The sequence below is a fragment of the Crocodylus porosus genome, unplaced genomic scaffold (assembly GCF_001723895.1).
Source record: "Crocodylus porosus isolate Cpor-Errol unplaced genomic scaffold, CroPor_comp1, whole genome shotgun sequence".
In the NCBI taxonomy this organism is placed as follows: domain Eukaryota; kingdom Metazoa; phylum Chordata; order Crocodylia; family Crocodylidae; genus Crocodylus; species Crocodylus porosus.
This window is the reverse complement of record NW_017728943.1, coordinates 128,756,504-128,781,267: the sequence shown is the minus strand read 5'-3', so window position 1 is coordinate 128,781,267 and position 24,764 is coordinate 128,756,504. Positions and strand designations below refer to the sequence as shown.

At 42.2% G+C, this 24,764-nt stretch overlaps 2 protein-coding genes across 2 annotated transcripts in view; both read left to right on the top strand.

Annotated features, from left to right (window-relative positions):
• Nucleotides 1-12,277: 12,277 nt before the first annotated feature.
• CCDC28A (coiled-coil domain containing 28A) lies at nucleotides 12,278-18,450 on the top strand. The gene is made up of 5 exons (XM_019550176.1): nucleotides 12,278-12,556; nucleotides 15,275-15,438; nucleotides 16,386-16,540; nucleotides 17,221-17,243; nucleotides 17,884-18,450. Exons 1-5 carry the CDS (start codon nucleotides 12,399-12,401, stop codon nucleotides 17,936-17,938), a joined length of 555 nt encoding a protein of 184 aa, XP_019405721.1. The 5' UTR covers nucleotides 12,278-12,398; the 3' UTR covers nucleotides 17,939-18,450.
• A 5,222-nt stretch (nucleotides 18,451-23,672) lies between these two features.
• Nucleotides 23,673-24,764, top strand: part of ECT2L (epithelial cell transforming 2 like) — a 55,855-nt gene continuing 54,763 nt past the window's right edge. The window contains exon 1 of the mRNA XM_019550174.1: nucleotides 23,673-23,946. Within this exon, the coding sequence (XP_019405719.1) occupies nucleotides 23,764-23,946 (183 nt within the window). The 5' untranslated portion in view covers nucleotides 23,673-23,763. The remainder of the gene's footprint in view (nucleotides 23,947-24,764) is intronic.

Sequence of the window (24,764 nt, the reverse complement as noted above, 5' to 3'; positions counted from 1 at the left end):
GCGCGTGCCCATCCGTGTCATGCCTCTGGTAGGCTGGCTACGGCTGGGGCTGGCTATGGCTGGGGGGGGTCGCAGGCAGGGTCTCGTGCCCTCCTACGCCCTCTCCTGCGCAAACTCTGCGCTAACTCAAGCGCCTGTTTACGCAGCCTGGTCGCGCGGCTCCCTGGGGGCTGGGCCAAGTAGGGGCCTGGGCGGGGGCTTGACCCGGCCTGGCACTAGGCAGCGGCCTCCTCCTTCCAGGTGAAGGAACACTTTGAGACACTGGACATCTACAAGTCCACGGGACCAGAATTCACCCAAGGGTCTTGACAGAGCTGGCAGACATCATTGCATCCCCCTTAGCAGGAATATTTGAAAAACTGTGGTGCTCGGGTGAAGTCCAGATGACTGGAAAAGAAACAATGTGGTCCCTATCTACAAGAAAGGGAGGAGGGATGACCCAGGGAACTATAGACCAATCAGTCTGACGTCCGTCCCTGGGAAAATCCTGGAGAAAATTGTCAAGCGATCCATCAACACCAGACTAACGGAATGCAAGCTTCTGAATGCCAGCCAACATGACTCTGTGACTGGCAGGTCTTGCCTAACCAACTCATCTTCTTCTATGACCAGGTAACATATGTCCTGGACAAGGGAGATGATGTGGACGTCATTTATCTGGACTTCAAGGCCTTTGGCCTAGTTCCCCATGATGTCCTCATGGTTAAGCTGGGGAATTGTGGCCTTGATCATCATACAGTCCGATGGCTATGGGGTTGGACCCAAAGAGTACTAGTTGAAGGGAGAAAATCAACATGGTGCAGGGTTACCAGTGGAGTCCCTCAGGGCTCAGTACTCGGGTCAGTACGCTTTAACATTTCCATCAACGATCTAGATTCGGGAGTCAGATGTGAACTGGCCAAGTTCGTGGACAATACCAAATTATGGGGGAGGGATGTCACACCACAGGACAGGCTGAGAATACAGGCCAACTTGGACACACTCTCAAGATGAGCCAACCAAACCCAGATGGCCATCACTGCAGAAAAGTGCAAGGTGCTGCATGTGGTAGGAAAAACCCTCAGCACACTTACAGGATTGGCAGTGCTACACTTGGTAGCACCACAACCAAAAGGGCCTTGGGGGTCTTGATTGACCACAAGGTGAATATGAGCCACCAATGTGATGTGGTGGCAGGCAAAGCTAACAAAACTCTGACGTGCATCCACCGATACATCTCAAGCAACACCAGGGAAGTCATCCTCCCACTTTATTTGGCCCTGATGAGACCACAGCTGGAGTACTGCATCCAGTATTGGCCCCCCACCCCAGAAAGGATGTGAAGAAGCTTGAGAGAGTCCAGAGGAGAGCCACTCATATGATCCAAGGCCTGGAGGGCAGGACGTATGAGGACAGACTGGGGGACTTGGGACTCTTCAGTCCGGAGAAGAGAAGCCTCAGGGGGGACTTGATGGCAGCCAACAATTTCATAAAAGGGTCACATCAGGACCTGGGAGAACATCTGTTCACCAGAGCTCCCCAAGGGATAACAAGGTCTAACGGCCACAAATTCCAGGAAGGCTGGTTTAGACTGGATATAAGAAAAAAGTTATTTTCAGGGCATGTGTCCAAGGTCTGGAAAAAACTCTCCCCAGAGGTGGTGCAAGCACCTACTTTGGACTCCTTCAAAAAACAGCTGTATTTATTTCTTGCTGGGGTCACTTGATTCCAGCTGACTTCCCACCTATGGCTAGGGGGCTGGACGCAATGATCTCATGAGGTCCCTTCCAGACCCTAGTGTCTATGAAATCTATGAAATTTAGGAACAAGTTCTTCTCTGACAGTTGTACAACATTTCTGAAAATCAGCTGGATTAGTTTGGTCATATCCAGGGACAAACTGAGGATTTATAAGTATAGCAGGAATGTATGTACAGTAATGCTCAACACTAAAAGTAACATGCAGGTGGACCTATATACCATAAAAGTAGTTCCCACAACAATTGATAGAGGTTACTTGTGCCAAGGGCACAGTTTATACTAAAGAAAAAACTCTAAAACATATAACAACAATGGCCATCCTTGTATTTTGGCTCTTGATGTTCACCGTTTTAAAGTGGGTTGTGTTTTTAACATAACAATGTTTAGAAAACTGTAGAATATTATTCATTGAAGAAAACACATTTTGCTAAAAACTTGTTTTTCAAACAAAACTCATAATGATATCTGTACAATCTGCCTATCTGTACAATTTGAGGAATGGACATTTTCAATGTGCTTTCCCACATACGCAATTCTATTGATCTCAAAAGTATGAGCTGCAAGCATGTTTAAATAATAGTACCAAAAAAGCTTTAAATCCAGTTAATTAATTCAAAGTAGCCAAATCATATTCATATTATTTCAAGTCATAGAGTCTCAAGGAAAGTTAAGTCAAACAAGACATAAAGTCATCCCAAAAAACACAGTGAACCAAGCCACTATGAAAGTTTTAGGTAAGATTCCTTGCAGATTTTCCATATTGCTGTGAGCATTTACCAGCCCAGGTACAATATTTAGTTGCCCACACATTATCTTCTTGATTATGATAATGAAGAAATTAATATGTTGCTTACTTGTGCATATGATATTTTTACACTGGCACAAATTTCTCAGCGTCCTAATGATTTGTAAGCCTATGACTGCTGGCTTCTCACATACTGTATAAAAAAGTCACATGCTAGTATCACCTAGTTTTGTCTAAATACATCCATAATAAGCAGAATTTCACATATCGTTTCACACTCTTCCCCTATGAGCCCATAATTTACATTTCTAACATAGTGCCTGCCCTTATTTTCTCCTTTTCATGTATACTAGGGCCAGTCACCCATTAGGCTAACTCACCCTCTTCCCAAGAAAGACCAATTCATCTAGAAAGTTGACCCAATGCCAGCCTTAAGAAAGATTTCAATAGTAACACTGCCAGAGCACTGAGAAAATTGCTGACCAATTTTGAAAGGGGTGAGAATCAAGAGGAAAGACTGAGGAACCAAAGGTTATTAACACTGAAAAACAAGAACGTTAATGATGACCTGATTAAAGATTTAAAGTGGCTCTGTTCCACGTTTATGGACATGAAAATGTGATGCTATTTTGTGAATATTAAGAGATGGGCATAAAGCAGAGTTTGGGTAAAATCTTCTTACAAAAATCAATATTAAATATGCAGACACTAACATGGTTTAAAAACTTCAAGGCAAGAAGTTGGTCAGTGTAAGAGAGAAATTACATATTGTTAGCAGTGAATAAGAACAATAGTTGGCATTTGGAACATTTGAATGAATGGAGATGAAAAGGTGACCTGAGAATCAAGGCTGTGTAAAAGTAATTTTGCCAAAAGGGCAAACTTGTTCTAAAAAACTCACATACCAAACTGATTTCTGAGTTTTTTAAGTATCTTAGGTAAATAGCAAGTCAATGAGACAGTATATTTTCCTCCATCACAAAAGTTTCCAGGGGACCAATGAAAGTTGCTTAACATTGAACTCCTAAGAAGATTGAGTTAATTTTGTTAATATACTTTTGGTATGCAAGCATTGCATACTCATTGCATAATGCACAACTACACTTCACACATTTTGTTTGACTCTTCCCACTTTTCAGCTTTTGTGGGTGGCAGAGAAGAACATTTACCTGCTTCAACAAATGGACGCTGTTCAGATGTCAGAATAAACAAAGTAAACTGTCCTCTATTTATAAATTGAGAATCCAACACAAAGTCTTGAAAATCCTTAGTTTTAAATAAGGCCATTCAAGTGCAAGAGTTAGTGTTTTCTGTAGGGTGTCAAATATGATTAATTCTTGTGGAATCTGATGGCAACGGGCATGATAAGGCCTGAATCACTGTTTAGGAGCCAGAAGAGAAAGAATGAGTTAATTAAGAATCAAATTCCTAGATCTGTGCTGATGATACAAATTATTTTTGCACAGTGGCGTGACTGCACACAAGCTATTTTTTAGCAAATTGAAGAAGTTGAATAAAAATGCACAAATTTTGCCTTGAAGGGCTTACAGTCTAACAGTATAAAAAAAAACAAGACAAGAAGGTTTGAGGAAAAAAATACAACACAATATTTTTATCCTTGGGACACTTTGTGGAACAGTGGGACTTCTAAAAGGTTTTTTTGTGAGTGCCAGAGGGTTTTTAAATGGTAATTCAGAAATAATTAAGGTTTATGGACCACTCCAGAAGGCATGTGAAATAAAGAAGTGAGGAGCATTGTGCCTCAGAGCTATAAAAGATAAAATAATGAAATTACCATGTGAAGGACTAGCTCATTAAGAAATACAGGAAATAGTCACATTTGTACTTGCATAGATCACGTTTGCCCCAAGATATAAATACTTCTCATTTAAGTGGAATAAAATGGTGGAATATACTGGGTGCATCTACACATGCACTTTACTGAGCATTAGACTAATTTAATGTGCAGTAAAGTGTCACTGTCAACACTTGTGCCACAACTAGTGCATGGTAGATAAATTTACTCCATTGTAGGATAGTCCCATCAAACACAGGTACTGTGCAATAAAGTACTATGCTTAAAAGCACAGGTAGAATGTGAGGTCAGGATTAGTTTACTCCAGCTCAAACTGCATTAGAGTATATTCAGTTGCATTAATTGCACATGTAGACACACCTGCTGAGAGAATAGCTCTGATCTACAAAAACTTATTCATATTCTTCACTTCAAGTAAGTGAACAGCACTATTGCCTACAAGGGAACGAACTTCTTACCTGCTTAAACTTAGATGTGCATGAATGTTTGTGAGATTGGGGGTTTATTCATTGCTCAAGGTCAAATCAGTAACAGATGAAAATAAAACTTAGGAGTCATGACACAGAGAGCTTTGTTTTAACTTCCAGACCATGTGAACAGAAAGTATCTCAAATGGGAAAAGAAAAAATTAATAAGGAGTAGGGTTGCCAAATCTAATGCGCTTTTTTGGCCCTTTTCACAGATTCACTGCAAAACCTGACCAGTCTACTGCTTTCTCTAGTGCTGGGCTTCAAGAAGATTTCATTTAAAACTGAACAATTATTTGCGGGCATGAAGAAATAGGAAATATGAATACCATTAAAATAGTTAAGAGTAAACATCTGTTTTCCTGCCTTCTCTCATGACACACATTATCCAAAATTGGATTCCCAGGGCTTTCTCAAAAAATGCAATTACTAGCATTTTGGAAGAGTTGTTTTAATGTGCACGTTTCTTTGCATTCCCGTTTAAGATTAAAACTTGTTACAACAGCTTCTTAGGGCCAGCTTTGAATTGTTCAAATTGTTTTCTGAGGTCACAGAAAAGTCATTTGAAGAAATAAAATGAGACTATATTCTTTGGTGCCTTGACTTTCTATCTTAGAAATTGAAGCTGACATTACTGGTTATCCAAGCATGATAGTACAAAGTTGCTGCATGCATTAACACTTTTTAAATATAATTTGAGGACTTAATTTATAATTAAATTAAGAAATAATACCACCAGACACTTATTCTCCCATCTTCTCATCTTGTACTATTTGAGAAAACACAATAGAAATGCTGGAAATGTATTTGTTATAATAGTACTACAACAGCATTTGTTATTCCCAAGCAAATAACTTTGTTTAAATAAGAACAGTTAAGCCACTGCTTTGTGGATATGAAAGATAGAATATAAAGTTATTAACAGATCTATTGGGTGAACTCATGCTGCCACCTGGAGAACAGATGAAGGTACTGAAAGGAATTGTGGGTGTCACTCCCAGAGACAATTGGGAGGACTCCCAAAGCAGAGCTGCACTCAATATAAGGCAGGGCCCTGCAGGTACTGTGAAACATGAAACACCTCAGGTATTAAAAACATGCCATTCACTGAACAATCACCCCGATGTCTGAACATTTTTAACAGAATGTAATCAGAAGTAACATCTAAAGTTTGCTATGAACCTTAGACCTGATGAAGAATGTATTGCATTTGAAAGCTTGCCTAACTTTATTTCAAACATGCAACTGGGTGTCAAGCCAAAAGTGTCCTTGCCTCTCGCATAATTGCTGGACTATCATGGCTACCTCACTTTAACACTACCAACACACAAAAGATATTGAAGTCTACTTCTTATGATGGAGAATCCACAACCACCTCAATCTTGATGAAGAATATCTTGCATTAAAAAGCTTGTCCATACAGTTGATCCAATAAAAGATAACACCCCCCAAAATCCTATGAACCTTAGATAACATATGCCTTTGTGGCTCGGATTTTGGCCACTTGATGGTTTTTTAAATATAGTCAGTTTCACTTTTGATCACATCCTAAATCTATAAGCTGTTTGCCATGGATGTAACTTTAAACCCAGAGAGAGCGCCCTTCTGAAATCACCTAAATATGGAGATACAACTCTGTAGAGAAACTTGCAGGATCATACTTTTTATGTCTACACAAGAAAATTTGCTAGTATATTTACAGTGATATAACGCTATAATGCCTTGCATGAATGCTTATTCTGATATTGTATCTCCATACATAGTTATACTGATATACCTATAGTTGTGTAGTTTTAGTGATGTAATTATGCTGGTAAATATCTCCATATGCATAACTCCATATTTCCCTTTTTGTTTGGGTCTTTTAAGCAGCAGCAAAGAAAAGTAAAACACTTCCAAATGGGAACAAATGACTGTAAACTGTAAGTGTTTATGGCTGATGAGAGGGACCCAAAAGCATGTTAGTACCTGAAATTTATTTAACATCTTTCTCTGAAATTGTCTAAAATTGACAGTACAATTTTACTGCAGACACCTGGGGAAGAAAATAAGGCTTAAAATTCATTGAAATTTATTAGGCTGGAAAACTTTTAAGAACGTTGGAAATATTTTGTTCCAAAATAAACAGTTTCTCCTTAAAAAGTGATATAACTAGCACTCATGAAGCACTGAGGATGATCTCAGTTGCACAATTACCTTTGCGTTAGGCTTTTATTCTCAATCAAAACTCCTATGACCACCTCCAGCTGTGCTTTGAATAGAAACCCTTGAATGTCAGACAAATTCTGAAATTTGCACTGACTGTATCTAGGTTGCAAGTAGTTAAGCAAAGAGAGGTGAGGCCACCCAAAGCCCAGGAAAACGACACCTAGGGAGCTGGATTGAACTAAGGCTCCCAACCTGCCTTGAGGGCTAGCAGGTAGAGAAGAGAGAAAGAGGAACTGCAATATAGGGTTCATTTTGCCTGGAACCAGTGTGGTTAGAGTAAGACCTCTTGCTCCCACATATGCTCCAAGCACCATTGAAAGAGGCAGTAGGAAGACCATGGATGAGCCTGGTCTGAGTGCCGCTGGGAGAAAGATGAACTTTTGCATGAAGAAGACCCCAGCAAGTAGCAAAGAAAAGGCCGCAGAAGTTAGTGCAGGCAGTGGAAATCCTTTTGCCTTCTCCAACAGGTTAGGCTGTGCACAAGGTGAAGATTCTCAGCTGGGAGGGTCCTTGTGAGACTGTTGGAATAATAAGTTGCATTATTCAAAGAGATAACTGTGTTATCAGGTTTCCATGCTGGGTTACAGGTTTGAATACTTATGTGTGTATATAAATCATGCTTGTTTGTCCCTTCCTGTTAAACTGAAGTACTGTTGGGTGAAACTTGAGTCACCACTGCCACACACCTGCACCCCACTGCAAGAAGGGTTACATTTATCTTTCACAATACACATTTACCTGCCTCCCAGGGCAAACAGGGAGAATGAGAGACATGTGACAGAGGTGTGCTTGGCTTCTCTGTGGTAAAAATGATTGGCTTCAGACCACTCAAAATACCCTGGGACCAGGATGGGAAGCACTACTACAATTTTCATCTGGAAGGAAGTTATCCTGAAAGATCACAGCCAATGGGGCTTCTTGCAGTCTTACAGACCCATCTTCAGGTCTGGCCCATAGGTCCAGAAATTCTGTCAGTGGGGCAGCACCTGGCAGTTAACACTGTTGTTGTTCACCTTGCAGTAGTTATATAACCCTCATGTTGACAAAGCAGCTGAAGCAGCTGTGAGGTTTAATGCCTGAGCGGCTGTTGGTACAGTCAGCTGCAAGTGTTACTGCCGGTGATAGAGGTGGGTTGTGTGGCCTGTGAGAAGGTGAAACCCTGAAATTTAGATATGGTACACCTGGGCTAAGTACACACGGTCAAAAAGCTTGAGGCTGAATTGATTTAGTCTTTGCACATTAATCTAAGCTGCAAAGATTGTGCCAATAAGCAAATGAACAGACATTCAGTTTTGATTCAGGAAATTCAGCCACATGCCTGTAGTGCCTCAAGCCAGAAGCTGGGGGAAAGGCACTAAGGCACAGCTCTCTGGCACTGTTAGTCAGCATGGGCTGTGTGCTGCCCCTGAGCTCTCTAGGATTTGTAGCCCACAATCACTGCAGCAGGACTCCACAGGGTTGCTTATCAGCACTTTCTCTTCCTGCTTCCAGGTGCCTCTGGGATTTGTAGTCCACAGTCATAGCTAGCACTAAGTAAGCCAGGAGGGCAGGGCAGTTCTGTACTCAGGATAAGGTGAGTTTAACCCCCATCCCTGGCCCTAGACCCCAGCTGGGGTTTGCCTATTGGGGGGCAATTAGCCAGCCAGTGAGCCAACTCTCACTGCTCCAGCTAGGGAAGCAGAGGGGTGGGGCCAGCTCTGCTCTCTGGAGCAGACAGCACAGCCCAGCCCAGCCCAGGGCTGCAAAGCATACTGGGTGACTCCAATTTATCTTGAACCAGGAAGGGGTCTGGGACAGAAGTTTCATAAACCAGTTTTACCTAAATTAATTAAGTCTGATACTACATTCAACCAACTTCATCTTAAACCAGTTTCAGCCATTTTGAAAGTGGCTCATGTGCATTGAACTTCTGTTCTGTTACAGGTTTAAACCAGTTTCTGATCACTTAAACCAGTTTAAGTGTAACTCTTGTCCCTAGTCCAACCCAAATGAGTTTGACACTCCTGCAGCAGGAGATGCAGAGAAGAGAGCTTAGTTAAGTAAAGAAGAATAGCAAGCTACAACTCTACCATCTTTGACCACTGGTGATCAATTCTCTACAGTGAGTATCTCACTATACATTTATGCTGTGACAAATGGAATGTACTGGGACAGCAAAAGATGAACAGTGACTTTTAGCTAATATCACTTACTATCATCTTTAGTAGCCAGAGAAACAGCGTCATTTTCTGGAGATTTCTGAAACTGCTGTGAGCACAGAAAGAACCTTCACTCTGAGCTTACGCCACTTGTGACAGTGATGGTCATCAACCCTAATTCACATTTCAAGTAACTGGTATTGGAAGAGGGAGTGACTATTTTACATAATAGTCACATAAATTAGGTATTACTCCCATACCGCAGACTGAAGACCACGTATAGCAAATCCCTAACTACCTTTCCTCATCTCTATTTTGTCTCAGTTTCATAGTTGGTAGGGTCGGAAGGGACCTAAGCAGATCACCAAGTCCGACTCCCTGCCATGGGCAGGAAAGAATGCTGGGGTCAAATGACCCCGGCCAGGTGATTATCTAGCTGCCTTCTGAAGACCCCCAGGGTAGGAGCGAGCACCACTTCCCTTGGAAGTTAGTTTCAGATCCTAGCCGCCCTGACTGTGAAGTAGTGCTTCCTGATGTCCAGCCTGAACCTACTTTCAGTCAACTCATGGCTATTATTCCTAGTTACTCCTGGTAGTGTTTAGGGGAACAGGGTCTCTCCTATTCTCCGCTGGTCCTCCTTGGTAAATTTATAGATGGCCACCAGATCCCCTCTCAGCCTTCTCGTGTGAAGACTGAACAGGTTCAGGTCCCATACCCTCTCTTTGTAGGGCCTGCCCTGCTGCCCCCTGATCATGTGAGTGGCTCTCCTCTGGACCCTGTCAATGCTGGCCACATCCCTCCTGAAGTGCAGTGCCCAGAACTGGACGCAGTACTCCAACTGCAGCCTGACCAATGTCGCACAGAGAGGTAGGATCACCTCCTTGGACCTGGTCATGATGCATCTGTGGATGCATGACAAGATGTGGTTAGCCTTCCTGACTATGTCCTCCCATTGGCAGCCCATGTTTGTCTTGGAATCAATAATGACTCCAAGATCCTTTTCTGCCTCTGTGCTGACAAGAAGGGAGTTCCCCAGCCTGTAGGTATGCTGCTGGTTCTTCCTTCCCAGGTGCAGTACCTTGCACTTGTCAGTGTTGAACCCATTCTATTCTCATCCACCCACCCATGTAACCTGTCTAGATCTAATAGTAGCCTGTCCCTCCCTTCTAACATGCCCACTTCTCCCCACATCTTAGTGTCATCCGCAAACTTGAACAAGGAGCTTTTCACCTCCTCGTCCAATTCACTGATGAAGATGTTGAACAGTGTGGGCCTGAGGACCGAGCCCTGGGGAACCCCACTGGTCACATCCCTCCAGGTTGAAAAGTAGGGTTGGAAAACAAGAGCCCACTCCACAGGCTCTCAGAATAAATTAATGGAGGCTGTTGAGTAGTGCTCTCCAGGCTCTGAGATTCCTGATCCTGTTCAGTTCTGGTTCTTTATGCTGCAGCTGTACAGAATCTCACACAGATACTGTCTCTGTGAAAAGTATCATTGGAGACTGGAAGTGTGGGACAACCTCAGAGTATTGGTTTAAAAAAATCTTGCCACAAATTGGTAAATTGTCTGCAGAGAAACAGGCACACCCTGCACAGTAAGTGGTAAGTACAGTATTTGGGAATTTGAAATTGATGGGCATAGGTAATATAATTAGGTCATTTGTGTTAGTCTCTGTTATGTTTATGAAAGCATATTTTGCATGTGTGTTTTTATCTGGATGAAAGGGGGCATGGACAAAATTGTAACACAAAGGGGGGCTCAGCTCAACTTTGAAAAGTGCTGACTCAACAACAGGGACAGACATGAGGGTCAGAAGTTGACACCAAGTACTCCAAAGGGATGGAGCTGAAGTTGGTTCCCTATTCCCAGTTCCCAGTTCCTTATCAGTAGGCATGCTACAATACAAAAAAATGACTTTTGGATTGGGCACCATCCTGCCCAGGCTTCTTCAAAAGAGTCTCTTGGTGGCAGAGACCTGTGGTTTGGGGTGACATGAAAAAAATTTCACCCATAATCCCTGCCCAAAATCAGCTTCTTATTCAGTGCTATGTAAACAGCACACAGGCCTGGGTGGGCATTGGTTGGCAGTAGATTGCCAATTCTCCCAGTTTGGTTGGGAGTCTACCAGAATCAGCGGTGGCTATTGAAAGCAGTCTCGGAGACTGATATTGTGAATGGGTTGAATTAGTGACATGTCATGTTGGGGGAAAAAAAATCTCTCAGAATAGCTAAGAGCTGGCAACCCCTGTTTGAAGGCTGGCATACAAAAATCAAGCTTTGGGTTGAGCTGGTACTTCTTCAGGAGAGTCTCCTGGGCACAGGGACATATGGTCTGCAATGATCTGAAGGGGGTTTTACCCTATAATCCTAGCTCAAACTCAGCTCCTTACTCTGGGCAAGGGGCAACACCTCTCGGGGGCTGTTGGTTGCCAGGCTGGCACACGAGCACCAGCTTCAGGTGGGCAGCGCCCAGCTTCCGACAGCATGGAGACGTGTGGTTTGGGGTGGCCCGAGAAGGGTTTTGCCCCATAAGCCTTGAAGTGAATGCCGGGCCATTTTCCTCAGCCAAAATTCTTCTTTGGCTAACCTCAGCTCTTTGTTGAGGGCTACGGACCTGACACGCTGCTATTTGGGCCTTTTCTGAGCGAACAGCCATAACCGAGGACATGCTTGCTCTGCAGCATAAAGATCAGCTCGGGGAAGGCAACCAGCCCCTGGCAATGAGGAAGAGGGGGGAGGGGACCGTGGGGGCGTGGCCTACCCCTCCCCCCGCGGCTGCCACACAACCGGCGCTGCAGCCAGAGCCGCCTCGCAGTCAATCCTGCCTCCTACCCCCACACAGGCAGAGCTTCACAAGCTGAGGGGGCGGGGGGGGGGGAGCCTGGCCGGCAGGAGCTGCCTTGTAATTGGAGGGAGGGCACGATGGGGGCGGAGCCAAGCCCGCTCTAGCCAGACTCCGCGAGGGGGCGAGGCCAGGAAAGTGCAGCCCCCTCCTCCCTCTCAGGGCTCGATGCCCTCCTACCGCGGGGAATGTTGGGAACCCATTTTCGCTCACTCCCAGGCGCCTCGCTGGACTCGTACTCTAACTCCCAGCATACACCGCGCTGCCCCCTCCCCCTGCTAGGGCCCTTCCCCGAACTCTCGGTCACATGACTCAGGAGCGTCACTTCCCTAAACAAGCCGGCCGGGCCGGGGCGGGATGTGACCCTGGGGCTGGGGCTAGGGCCGGGACCGGGGCCGCCCGCTGGGCGGTCGCTTCCGGGACGCTGGGGCTGGCCGGCCGCCATGGAGGAGCGGAAGATGAAGCGGCGGAGCCCCAAGGCCTCCAGCACGCACCCCGCCCCGGCCGCCGGCGCCAAGAAGGGCGCTCTGCCTGCCAGCAAGAGCACGGCCTTTGCCCCCGCCGCACCGCAGCCCGCGGCCCAGAGGCCCAAGCTGAAGCGGTGGGTGGCGCCGCCGGGCCGGGCCGGGCCTCGCGCTCGCGGGGGTGGCGGGGGGAAGTAACCTGCCCGTTCCAAGCCAACAGTCAAGGCCAACGGCTGAGAGCGCACACGCGTTCGGGGGCACTGAGGCGTTGGAACGCCCGCGGCGGGGGGGGCAACGTCGCTGGTTTATACTGACCCATCTCCTCATTCCCCCCCCATGGGCCTGGGGCTTCTTGGGCGATGAGGGGTAGCCCAGGAGGAGGGTTGTAGCCCTGGCCTCTGGCATTCTGGGAGCGGCAGGTATTTCTCAGGGGAGTGAGGCGGGGAGATCCCTCTCATTGGGCCAAGCGCGGATTGGGATGGAGTAGGGCCAACTTTGGAATGAATGCCTGGCTGTCTTCGTCAGACAAAGTTCTTGGAGTAAATGTGATGCCTTGTATTAGAGCATCTCAAAGAGTTGGGAAAAATTCTTCTTTGCAGGTTTTGGAGTATAAATACCTTTGTCAGGCTGAGAAAGCGTCTTCCGGGGGTAGGAGGTTCTGATGGCTAGGCGTCCTGAACTGTGGCCGTGCGGTGAGGGTGAGAGAAAGTCCCCGGGGTGCTGCAACAGCATTGGGAGAAGCAGCTGATTCCTGGGTGCAGTGCAGTTACATAAGGAGAAGAGTTTGGGCTAGGATTGTGGGGCAAAATATACTTCAGGTCACTGTCAGGGGGGAGGGTCATCCCTGCTTTCCCTGCATGGGAATTCAAGAATTTGGGAGCTCTGTAACACATCAGTGGCTGATGAGATGAACACATGCACCCTCACCATGGGTAGAGATGAATGTTAGTAGAGTTGATATTTAGTGTAGTTTAGTCAGTAAAGGTACATCTCTGCCTGACTTTCTGATCTATATTGGCATTTGATGGAGTGAGCTTTTGTTCACAAAACCTGTATGTGTCTGCATCTATCAGAAGGTCAGGTAGGCCTATGCACCTTTTATAGACCAACTCAAGATGCAAAGCGTGTATCTGCATATGCAATTAAGGCAGAGCAATAAAGTCTGGTGCACCTCACACAGGAGTCAACCGCTCCTGGGAGCAGCATCTATGCATATGCCCAGGACCACAGCACTTTGACTCTATCTGTCTATATAGACCGGGGTGTGCTTGCGTATCTAGCACAAGCTATCATGAACCAGTTTCCTTCACCAGGTGCTCTTATATACATATAATTCATACTGTTCCCTCTGTCTCCATGTGCTGCCAAGCGGCTGTGTGGAGCTCAGGGTTTCTCGGTGCAGGGGCTGCCTGCTAGCTTGCCCCACACTAGCAAACCCTGTGCCCCAGCCCAGGACAGTGTCTACATGTATGCTGCTACTCATGAAAAAAGCTCTGGAGCAATAAGCTCTGGAGCCTTCACGCGCATTATTCGCATGTGTATATATGCCAGTGATATGCAAGTGAAAGGCTTGATGGAAGTGGTAGGGTTTGAATGAAAAGTATTAGTTCACTGTTAAACAGTGAACTACTGCAAGTTGCCAGTGACCAAGAATGAGAACAAAAATTCTAAAAACACTAGTAGATTAACTACTACAGATGTTTATCTAATCTGCTAATGCTACATTGAAAACTAGTGTAAAGGAACCGGTATTGGCAGAATGCGGAAGCTTGTTGACTGTCATTCAGAGCTACAGTATATAGTCTTTATCCCCTGCATTTCATGAAAAAATACAGTGTTTTGAGGGAAATAATTAATAGACTAACCAAAAAGCAAAGCATCTACTGTAGTTACAGCTGATATTGTTTGATTTGTGATTAACAGTTATAGGACTCAGTAACATTTGAAAATTGTAGAATTATTCCTACAATTGATTTGTGATTTACAGTTATAGGACTCAGTAACATTTGAAAATTGTAGAATTATTCCTCATGTGGCAAAATGTGGCAGGAAAGTAACAGCATTGATTTAAGAAGGATTTGCCTCCAGTTGTTGTATTTTGACTTAAAATATTTTCTATGTACAGGTCATGTCTCTGGATGGTCAAGTTTTATTAACTTGCCTCAAACGCAACTGGTCATATGGCAATTTACCACAGTTTAAATCCATGTTTGCAGATTATATTCAGCCAACAAAACTATTTGTGTCAGGAGGATTTAAATAATAACACTGAATTTACTTAAACATTCTATATGCTTTTATATATTATAGAGTATTCAAGAATACATTTGATTTTCATGAGGTTTTATTGAAGGGAAAATAGGTCCCTAGTGATGAGTTAAAAGCTTAGATAAATAATCACCAACCATTAATGCATATTTTATGAATTTTAAAGCAGCTTTTAGAAATAACTGCCACTGTTTTAGTATCTACTCTGTGAATTGGGCTGCCATTTTAACATCCCAGGGGCCCAGTTTGATGCTAACTGGAGTCCCAAGAATCTGCTTAACTGAAGTTTTGGGGAAATCCAAAGTCTTTTTCTTAATACTTTTAAAAGGGAAATCTGTACATTCTCTTATACTTTATAGTGATAACAGGAAAGCAGATTCTTGGATCCCTTTGTTATTGTTATGATAGTGGTATGAGTCTTTGTGCTTAAGGCAAATCTGAGATCCTTTTTTTATAACTTGATTAAGCTCTCCAGAGGAAGAAATAGTCTCTCTCTCTCCCCCTCCTTCGCTCCCTCCCGCCTTATGCCCCCCTTTTTCTTTTAAATAAAAGTAAAATAAAATTAAATGTATCCTTTTTCCTTTTAGAATAACAAAAGAGAAAGCGAAACCTCCTGCAACAGAAGGAAAAGGAGCACAGGCTGCTCCAATACAGCACTCCTTTCTCACAGATGTATCAGATGTCCAGGAGATGGAAAAGGGACTACTGAGCCTTTTGAATGACTTCCATTCTGGCAAACTCCAAGCATTTGGTAAATACGTGGGTTTTCTTTGCACTACTGCTGCCTTCGCAGGTATAAGATACTAGTTTTTGCAAGCAGATATTCTAACTACAGTAGCTACAGACGGATTAATTTTGTTTTAGATGAGCATGTTGGTCTTTGTTTGATTAAAGCTCAGTTGAACATAATCTCTCACTTCAAATCCTTTTTTTGTGATAGTGACCCTATTAATTGAAGTGTCTATGTATTGTTCGAAGATTTGGTATTGTAATCGGTACAGCATATCAAACTTGCTATTTTGGCGTATAGTAACAGTTTTAAAACTACTTTTGCACTGCAGTACTTAATATGTAGCCATGAAATAAGCTTGCTCTTATTTAGCACCCTGATCTTGTAGTATATAAAGCACTGGGATTATGTGGAGCTTTACCATTGATTTCAGTAGGAGCTGGATTGAGTCTAGTGGAGTTGAAGATATTTTGCTTTTAACTTGCATGGCCCAAGTTACTCTTCTGCTTGATTACGAAATGATGTCACAGTTTCCTGTATGATAGGACTCTGGATAGGCTCTTCTGGCCTCAGGTGCTTGAACCTAAACCTAGCATAGGAAGAAGATTAGTCAGACCAGCTTCTTTAAGTTAAAAAATAAAGGTCCGGTCTAGAGAAGGGTTAAGTGTGAACTAAAACTAGCATATACATCCTTCACTCAGAGCAGGGTAATTAATGCCCCACCTTGTTAAAATGTCCCTCTCTTGCCATTGAACTGGCTGGTATTAATACATGCATAGTAATTTATTATCACATCAAATGTGAATATAGAAGCCACAAATGAATCATGTGGAAGGAAAATATATTGAAATGCTTTCTCGCATGTAGCATGGAAACCTAAGATGGACATGTAATCTGGCCTTTGCTGTCTTCCTTACTGTAAAACTTTTTCAGAAGTCTGATTAATCTTTTTTTTTCCCTTTTTCCAGGAAATGAATGTTCCATAGAACAGATGGAACATGTGCGGAGTATGCAGGAGAAGCTGGCACGCTTGAACTTGGAACTATATGGGGAGTTGGAAGAACTTCCTGAAGATAAGAGAAAAATAGCCAGTGACTCCAATTTGGACAGGCTGCTATCAGATGTAAGTAAAGTAAAGGAAGAAGGGGGCTTCCTTTGGAAAGTGTTCCTCAGAACTAGATCTGAGTTCAGGAACACATGTAGCAGTGAATAGGGTTACAATTTTCTGTACAACTTTAAGACATATGGATTCAGGGTTAGGTGTATTGAAAAAAATGTGGTTTAATGAACTAAGATGTTCCCCCTGTTTGAGAAAATATGTATGTCCTGTGTTACAGACTGCTCCTTAGAGCAATTTTGCTAGGTAGTACACTGTAGTGCAGCCTAAAGTGTAAACTGGTGCGAGTTAAAGATTGTTTAAGCTATTCTGAATATCAGGGGACTGCAGTCATCTCAGTTGTAATCCTTCTACTTGCAGCTGGTGAAGAGCAGCTGTAGAAGAGACTCTAGACTTTTATTTTTAAACTCAATACTTTTTCCTTTATTCAGCACCTTATTTTGTAAACATTAATGAAGTTAAGTATCTGATAAACATAATTTCTTTGAACTTCTTATAACATGTAGGTTTATCTTTGCTTTTAGACCATCAGTACTAGTAATCTGAAGTATTTTTATGAAAATTTGTGTTGCATTTTGTAATGGTGAAATTTATGTTGGGTACCATTAGTAATTATACTTCTGACATGTTTATTTGATTAATGAACTACAGTGCTTTTTCATATCCTTTGTCCATTTACATTGCAGCTGGAAGAATTGAATTCTTCTATGTATCCTTTTTTGGTTAAATATCTAATTTAACTATGGTAAAGATTTTTTGCATGAAAAGAAATGTTGCATCTTAATACAAAGATTCTGGTACACATTTTAGATGACCTCATACCAACCCAACAGTTAATGGTATGTACACCAAAATGCTGAGCCAGACTGTTTACTACTTTTTAAATATAAATGTACATAACCAGGGCTGTTCTTTTTCTAGATACCTCCATCCTCCAGTTTTTAAATGTCACTATTCCCATTTTTAAGGTTTTACTGTTAAGTTCACATTTAGAGACTGAATTAGTATCTTCTTAAGCAAGAAAAATAATAAACATTTATTGTGTATTACTTTTATGGGAAAACTTGCCTCAGTCCATTTAGTCTCTGCAGTGAAAGAAAAGATACGGACAGTGAGCTGTTTAAATGCAGACAGTGTGTTTCCTCTTTGCCATGCACACTTTGGCTTTGTGTATAAATGCAGTAATGCATAGTAGTATCCCAGTTTCTCAAGCCCCATGTATTGTTCCTCAAGTCTAACTTTCTGTATAAATATTAAATACCAATGCATCAGAGCTATATACAAAGTAAATATGCAAGTAGTTGTGCTTCATTATGTGAAAAATATAACTCCTTAACACTTTGTTCTAGACAAAAACTACACTTGGCTGATGCTCAAGATATTCCAAATACTACCACCAGTTAAGAGTGTCGATTTCTTGATTTGGGGACATCTCCATGAAGCTGTATATTATTTTTCCAGTGAAATGTTGAAGCTGTATTTTATTTTTCCAGTGAAGCCTTTTTTGCACAACAAAGAATTATGGTTCAAATGCAATTTTTTTTGTTTGTATTAGCTGATTTGAGCACTGCAGTGCATCCGGGTTGGAATCTATAGATCTAACTACAGTGCTTGTGCTGCCATGCTGTACGTTGTTGCCTTATAAAATTTGGGAAAACTTGAAAGTACATTTTCCTATTCAGCATTGTTCATATCTGAATTCACTTATGTATGTATGTTCTCTCGCATTGCCGTGATTTTAACTAAGGTGGCAGCGATGTTGCTGCCTTCTTACTCAATATGCGGACAATCTGCATACTTTTTCAGTGTTTTATTGATCAATGATGGCATTAAAAGTGTTAATGAATTTATTAATTCAAATCATTTTAAAATTCACTACCCACATTTTATGTAGTAAAGTTCTCTCTCCATAATCAGCTCTTGTGTGGTGTGGATTTCTGCAACTTAGATTTCTTTTCTCTCCCAGATCAGCATTTTAAAAGATCACCCACCTAGATTTAGCATACAAGCTACCCCTCTGCATCATTTAAATCGCACAGTTTTGAATTCTAAACATCATTTGCATTATAACTTGTCCTTGTTGTAGTTCAACATCTGGTACTTGGGACAGAACAATTGCATGCACAAATACAAACTGGACTAAGCTGCCACATTGATGAAAATGAGGTAGGGATTAGACTGGACCATAAACTGAATTTGAGCCAATTGTTTGTTCCTGTTGCAACCCCCCACCAGTACAACTCTACAATAGCATACTGACTTTTACTGAACCTTCCATTCCATTCAGCACTTGTGAGGCCTCACTTGGAGTACTGAGTTCAGTTTTGAGCCCTACACTTCAAGAAAAACAAACGAGGAAGGATCCAGGAGAGAGAGAGAGTGGAAAAAAAAAAAAAAAAAAGATTAGAGATCTTTGGAACATGACTTATGAGGAAAAACTGAAAAAACAAGGATTATGTGGTAGGGAGAAGTGAAAACTGAGATGGGGATTAGATAAGTCTTCAAATACCTGAAGGCAGATTATAAAGAGGATGGAAACAAACTATTCTCTGTGGAAAAGGGAACAGGTTTAGGAGCAATGGTCTTAAATTGCAGCAGGGGCTTTTTAGGTTGGATAGTAGAAGAACTTTCTCACTATAATCTCACTGGCAATAAATTGAGCTAATAAGCATCCTAGTAGAAACAGAACTGCATTCAGTTGATTTATGATGCTTTTGCCAGTTTATTGGGGTCATTTTGAGTCTCCAGAGTGCCTGAAACTTCAAGCAAGGTGCTGAAGTCAGTATCTTTTTCTCAACTAGATGTCAAGCCACTGATGTCTTGTTGAGCTAGATGCTTAGTATTCCCTACTTCATTCCCCCTGTCAAGGAAACCTTATCACCAAACCTGAATGTATTTTGTTTCTACTAGGACATTTATTACCTCAATTTATTGCCATTGAGGTAATAAGCTTCTGTCTTCTGGGCAACATTCTAGATAAAAAGTAATCAAATATAAAGAATAAAATCTTGCCAAACCTACTGCTGTCTAAATCGGTGCTTTTCAAGCTTTTTAGACTCAAGGTACCCCTTGGAAAAAGCTAGTTCTTAGCTTTCTCTTATTTCTTGATTCTGGAAAAAAACAGTTTTTCTGTTGCAAAGAACTCTGACAACAGGTCAGAATGTTTCAGTGCTATGGATTTCTATTTGAAATTTCTGGGTTTATTCCACACCTAACTGCTTATTGTGTGGTGGCACCTTGTTTGTTTAAATAGTTGCAAATATTTTAATCAGCATTGTTATGGAAATTTAGGCAGTATCTTAGAAATAGTCCATTTCTTGTGAAATTACCTATCAAAGACGCATGTTAAGAGGCTTTACTATTTCTTAAAAACATCACTGAGGATATTGGAATACAACAGGTTCCTTTTTCTTAGGGTGCCTGTGAAAATTGTTTGCTTTTGTAACCTGATTTTTCAAGCTTTATTATTTGGAAAATCTTACCTACTTCTGTAATAGGTGTTCACAAAAAAACAATCCTCTTCCTGTGTAAGGGTTGCTGACCTATTTGCAGCATTGTTCACCAGCTGGGATGGGTGTTCTTGTGAGCTGCAATGATCAGAGACATGAATAAAAAAGTTGTGCCCAGCGCGGGGGATGAGCACTGCCACAGAAATATGTAGAGGTGATTTAAAAATAGACAAAGAGGGGATGAGAGCATTAGCTTTCTGACTTCTTGTTGCACTGGTACTTTCGTCCCCTGTAGCTGTGGCTTCCCTTAGAAGTGAGGCTCTTGCTGGCACTGATCTTGTGACTGCATGTTTGCCCTGGCTGCTGGAGCCTCTTCAGGAAGGGTGCAGGGGGGGATAGAGAAGGAGGGAGCCCTTTCCCACCCTCAGGCAGCACCCAGGACTACAACCCTGTACACCCATCTCTATTTACCATTCCTCTTCCCACTCAGCCAAAATATCTGGGGTGACTGAGAGAGTTAGAATGAAAATGTAAGGGGCGTCTTGCCTTTAGGGGCGTCTTGCCTATATCTTCATATCATGTTTGTGCATCTAGGAGGCACAATTCTGGAAAGGGCCTTAGAATTATTGCATGCAGTATCCTGGAAATGCAGCCTGCCATGTCATATAAACCTTTCATAAACAGATTAAGCTCTTATTTTAATATTAGGTATTTTATTCCCACTACTATTCCTATTGAAAAGTTGTTCCAGAACCTCACTGCTCTTATGGTTTGAAATTAAACAAATGCAGCTGGAAATTAAACAGTTCATGTTCTTGCACCAATGTTGTCTCTTAACTAGCTCTTGGCTCCTTAGGGATTACCTCCCAATATATTTAGAGACAACAATCATATTTCTCTTAGCCATCATTTTACTGGTTTAAATAAGCAAAGCTTTTTTAGTTTCTTCTGCCAAGATAGGTTCTCCATTCACCTGACCATCCTGACAGACTGTCTCTACCTGTTCCAGTTTTAATTTTTCTATTTTGAATGTGGCAGGCCAGAATTACGTACTGCATTATGTACTAGTATGTTGTGCAAAGGCATTAATATTTCCATATCTCTATTAGAAATAGCTTGCCTGATTACATTGTTGACTTGCATTTGCTTTTTTTTTCCCCATGGCTGCATCACTGTGGTGTCTTGTAGTCCCCCTGTGACCATCATCAGCAAGTTGTCCATCACAACTGGAATCTGAACCACTCCTTTCTCCCCGGTCCTGTTCATTTCCTCTTTAAGGGTGAGGCACATTTAAGGCAAACATGGCTCAGTCCAGCTCTGGCTGAGAGCCCAGGGTGTAGCTTGTTGTGCAGTTCCTATGGAGATTTGGGAGCACTGACCCTTGTCTAATACAGCAGTAATTCCAGCTTTCACTGGAGCTTTTCAGCAGCTTCATCAGAGAGAGAGAGAAAGAGATGCAAGCCATACCCCTTTCGAGAGGTAAAGCATTCGATATACTGTGAACAACTTTTTTATGGGAGAAGAGCCTTTGTTTTTATTCTAGTCTTGTTACTGTCACTAGAAAATGCAGAATGTAGTAGAATGGAGGCCTATCATGCAGGTTGAAGAACAGCACCAGTGGAGATTTCAAAACTAAAAAATGAACTGGATATCTTTTTATGCTGTGAGGTTAATAAATCAGGTAGAGTGGGCATGATTGGTTTGTACCAGCAGGTGGCAGTCTATTATGTGCAGTAGAGATCTGGTTCCAGTATAGTAGCCATTGCAGAGAGTACAACCTTCTAGGTGAAGGGCCAGGGGAAGTCCTGACCATTTCTAGTCTTTATAAATTTCATGGGGTGTTTGTGCCATGCCCTTTTGTTCCAGCCAGTTTATAAGTCGGGTAAGTATGCTCTGTCCTGGTTACTGTTCCCTTTATAACTTTACTCTTTTAATGCCTTTAAAATGAAGACATTATACTATTAGAAAAATACAAATCCTGGAGACCTTTTATCTTTAGAATAAATATTTACTCAATATGTAATAGCTATAGAAGGGACTTGTCATAATGTATGTTTCCCAGGCCTTCCCACCATTGTATTTCAGCTGGAAATAGGAAGGTTTTCTGTGTTAGCAAGCACAGTTTATTCTTTCTACCTGTTCAGTACTTGCTCTAATTGATAACAAAGGGAACAGTTGTCTCAGGGTGCATCTACACGAGACGCTTTACTGTGTAGTAGCATAGCTTACTATGCAGAGGGCATGTCAACATGTGCCCTGACTGTTCATTTGGTACTGCGCAGTCATTTAGTACTTGCTAATGCACATCCTCGTAGTGCATGATTATTTTTAGATGCTATGTCACTGTAGTGACAAGCTACAGCAACATAGCTTGTCACTACTGTGCAGTAGCGTTGGCATTACAATTTGTGCCTGCCAATGCTACATTGCTGTAGCAACAAACTACATTGCCATAGCTCGTCACTCCAGTGATGTAGCATCTCATGTAGACTCGCCCAGGAAGTGTGTGCATCTACACATGCATATGTATGTTTACTGCATACTAAACCTCGCTAATTGTGAGTAAATGTTCTACCTGCAAGTGTAAGTAGCAAATTTACTTGCAATTACTTTACTGTGCAGTAGTGCTTGTATAGGTGCCTGACTGGGAGCAAATCTGCTAGCTCCCAGTCAGCTGGCCACCAGGGAACGGGAGACTGGTTCCTGCTTGTGTGAGCTGCTTGCTCCAAGCCCCCACCCTGCTCCGAGATTATGATCAGGGAGTGGGGGCAGTGCCAGCTCCATGGTCACAGGGCTGGCACTAGGAGATTTCCTGGATCTGATGCTAGTCCTTATATTGAAGAACTCATTGATAAGAAGGCACTTTATCCCCATTTGAATTGTGTTATAATTAATTACATTTTTATTTCTGTATCAGTTTTCATTTAAAAGAAAAAGATAATATTGTTTCTTGTGAAGCTGAGAATTCTAGCTCAAAGTTCTGCTTGACAGCCCTGTTACAAATCAGTCCTTCCTGAGTGCCATTTCTGGTGGCACCTTGGGTTTCTTGGGGAGCCTGTTATCTAGGTACAGTACTCACTAACCAGTCCTAGCCTCACTTATGAATGTCATAGTTCAAGTGAAGGGATTATGTTTGGATACATTTATTCCACTCATAAATAAGATTGTAAAATGTAAGATTAACATCAAATGCCTAGACACAGGACATGTTTGTGCTGATGTAAGCTGCTTTCACACTAGTAAAAAAAGAAGTGGGGACAAAAATGACTAAGTCCCTACCTTAAGGTAACTCATTAGAAGTTTGTGTAGAGTTTCTTCAGGAAAAAATAGCAGTAAATATGCACCAGTGTAAGTTACACCAACATACGTGGTGTATGTGGCTGTAGTTTCCTAGGGTAGCTGTTCAAAGCAACAGCTCCCATGCTATGTAATGGTGAGGTGCCATAATAACTACCCAAGGATAACAGGTGGTCTGTCTGTTCCAGGTCCTGGTGCATTTTACATCAGCGTACAAAACTGCACTGGTGTTCAACTGTTGTATGTCCAGGTCCCAAGTTATTTTTAACATTTTCTTTATATAATACTCTGACCTCATGCTTCAGCTTCAAATAGAATGTCAGCTGTGGAGTGCTGGGACTGAAATTCAGATCTGAATCCAGATTTGTACTCTTGTCTCTTCTAGAAATCAACATATTTAATTCATTGAAATGTCTAGGTGGTTTCTAGCAAAGGTCTGAACTGTGTAGTGAGTCTATAACTGATGGAACTATTGTTGCAGTGATGATGACAGCAGCTTCTGTAACACCTACCCCACACGCCGTTAAACAACGGAGCTTAGGGCTCCTTGCTGAAGGTACAGAAAAGTCCATCAGGGAGTCATCTGGTCAAATCCAGGCCACTGGGAGCTCGCATACAAGACTCAGTGCTTGGACACCTATTGCAAACAAATCATTCAACAAGCATGTAAGTTAAATTCAGGTAGAAATTATTGTCCTGATTTGCATGAAATGCACTGGTAGAAATTGCCATGCATCTTAAAAATACTGTACTCGTATTTAACAACACAGTGGCAGGGGGAGATTTTACAGTATGCACACTGAGGTATGTGTGGTAAAAGTAAATGGGTAGATATATTGGAAACAATCTCATATGAAAGAAAGTTATAAAAATGTCTTGCCTTTGAATTGCTGCAAATTTATTTTATTTGATCCTTTAATAAAAATGTGGTAGGGACTCCTTTTATATGTTTGAACATAAAACAGTTCTCAATCTTTTTAGATCTGAGGCATCCTTGGATAGACTCAGGACACCCCTTGAAAAATGCCAGTTTTTAGTTTTCACTCTCTTTTTGCCTACATAAAAAAAATAGTACAGCTTTTCTGTTGCAGAGAACTCAGAAAGACCACAACTATGGATTTTTATTTGAAATCTCTGGGTTTATCTTCTGAATTGTTTGTAAAACTAAATGTGCTAACATTGTGAGGCACCCCATGGCACTCTTGTAAGGATCTTATGGCACCAGGGTTAAGAGCCATTGGCCTAAGAAATTAGGGCTCTGGGTTCAGGTACCACTGTAATACAGATAAATAACAAAGAATACTACCACCATGATTTCTGTCACCAACAGGCATTGTCCCCATTAGGCTTGAGACTTGTTTACAGTACACCTACTGTATCCATTAGTGCAGTGGTCACCAACCAATGGATTTCAATCCACCAATAGATCTTGGAGCCTCTTGGAATTGATCCGAGGCTGGTGTGGGGGGCGGAGTGCCTGTGTG